Source organism: Mandrillus leucophaeus, unplaced genomic scaffold (genome assembly GCF_000951045.1).
Source record: "Mandrillus leucophaeus isolate KB7577 unplaced genomic scaffold, Mleu.le_1.0 Scaffold58, whole genome shotgun sequence".
Lineage (NCBI taxonomy): Eukaryota > Metazoa > Chordata > Mammalia > Primates > Cercopithecidae > Mandrillus > Mandrillus leucophaeus.
The window spans coordinates 2,610,976-2,613,059 of record NW_012106252.1 but is presented as its reverse complement, the minus strand read 5'-3'; the positions used below and the strand labels follow the sequence as shown (position 1 = coordinate 2,613,059).

The following is a 2,084-nucleotide window of genomic DNA, read 5'->3' as shown; positions in this document are numbered from 1 at the left end:
AGAATCATTTGAACCCGGGAGGCAGAGGTTGCAGTGAGCCGAGATCGCACCACTGCACTCCAGCCTGGGTGACAGAGTGAGACTCCGTCTCAAAAAAAAAAAAAAAGGAAAAAAGAAAATTGAGGTTTAGGACCCTGGTAGGATTACGGTGTCAGTCACATCATGAGTCAGCAGCACACTACAAATATAGTGATCCATAGCCCTGGGTTTAGGCAACTTATAATTTAAGGACATTTAATGTGAATTGCATTAGATTCTAATTACTTTCTAGAACACCCTATGTGAATTTACCAAAACACTAAATATATGGAGCATGTGAACTTCAGAAGATTTTATATCAATGAAGGCAGGACAGTAGGGCAGAAGACATGGTGGGACATGGCCGTGATCCTCAGTTTCTTCCACTCACTTCATCCTGAAGTCCTCGGCAGCCAGTCTCGCGTTGTCGATCTGCAAGAGGAGCTGGGCATTTCCAATGTTGGCTGCAATGATCTGGCAAAAAAGAGGTACACACATGAGATGAAGCCCTAAAAAACTAGTATTATACAAATATATTTTTGACACAAAGGTAAAAATGGTGACGTTAAATGCTGGTTTTTAGAGTTTAAGACAGTTTCATTTTTCTAAGACAATATCTGTATAAAATAATATTGAGAAGTAAAGAAATACAGATTTCCTACAGAAAGATAATGGAAATACAATCATTTCTTGGTAAATGATGAAATGGAATGAAACAACCTGGGATGAGAAAATTGCTGCAAGTACAGCCAAATTGGAAAATATCAAAGTTGTAGGTGATTATCACTGTAAAACATTGCAATGGTAAAAAGGAAAAAAATTCCCAAAGCCCCTCCAAAAGAAATCATCTTACCTTATTCCTGAGGTCTTCAATCAGTGGATAATATTTGCTGTAATCATTCTGTGAAGCATCTCCAGTCCCAGTTCCTCGTGTTTCATACCATTCTCGAATTTTGTTTTCTAGCTCAGTATTAGCCTCTTCTAGAGCTCGCACCTTATCCAGGTAGGAAGCTAATCTATCATTAAGATTTTGCATAGTTTCCTTTTCTGAGCCAGAAAGAAGGCCTCCATCATTGCCTGAGAGAATACCTAGAGAGCCACCTCCTGGGCTGCCCCCAAATCCCATCCCCAGTCCTCCAAAGCCACTTCCACCCAGGGCTCTCCCATAACCAGCACCCAGTCCTCCTGCCATGGAACTTCCAGAGCCACCCCCAAAGCCAGAACTAGAACCAAACATGGAAGCAGCAGAAAAGCCTCCTCCATAGCTGGGTCCAAAGCCAAAGGCACTTCCCCCATAGCCACTTCCAACACTGGAAGCAGACATGCCCCTGGGTCTGCCTGCTATCACACTCTGGGAGGAGAGCCGCCGGGACAGTCCGGGGGTGCGCACTGAGAGTGACATGGTGTTGTTGGAGAGATCCATAGCCTGGGGAATGGCCACAACTGGAGAGGAAGTTGTGCCAGCAAGCCAGGAAGCTAACCTTTTATAGGTTGTGAGATGGGTGTCACAGTTGAAAAGTTCACTTTCTCCACTCAAAATTGGGTCCTCCCCCCAGGTTTTTGGCCAGCTCAACAAGTGAATGATTTATGTATAATGAAAATTCATTGATACAGAAGTAATTGAATAATCATTTCCATTAAATATTTGTTATATGAAAAAGAAAGCTGGGTGGAGTAGAGTCTACTTGTCATAAGGAATTTTTCTTCTCCAAATTAGTCTGTTGCCTGTATTCCCAGCACTGCCTAGCGTCTTGTACACAGCAGGAAGATAATGAACAATTGCTGAATGGATACGTTAACTACTTCTTCCTAAACCTTATGCTTTTTTAAATTCTTCTCTCATCTTTTCTGTTTGTTTCCTTTGGAGAATCCCGTGTAAACCATTTGTTTCCTTTGGAAAAACCAATCCGATGTAAAATCCGATCATGATCAAGCATACCTTTTAGTAGAATACAGCTTCAGAAGCAGCTGTTAAATGCACTGGCAAAAGGTGGAGAATAAATACATTTTCCAGATTGATATTAGAATTTCCATTTTTGTTGTTGTTGTTGTTTGAGACAGAGTCT

General features: G+C 41.6%; 1 protein-coding gene across 1 annotated transcript in view; it reads right to left on the bottom strand.

The window, feature by feature from the left end:
- KRT12 (keratin 12, type I) overlaps positions 1–1,471 on the bottom strand; it is a 5,631-nt gene extending 4,160 nt beyond the window's left edge. Inside the window, exons 1-3 of the mRNA XM_011999035.1 lie at positions 872–1,471; positions 410–492; positions 148–178 (exon numbers count right to left, since the gene is read on the bottom strand). Coding sequence (XP_011854425.1) covers positions 148–178; positions 410–492; positions 872–1,441 — 684 coding nt within the window. The 5' untranslated portion in view covers positions 1,442–1,471. The remainder of the gene's footprint in view (positions 1–147; positions 179–409; positions 493–871) is intronic.
- Positions 1,472–2,084: the final 613 nt, after the last annotated feature.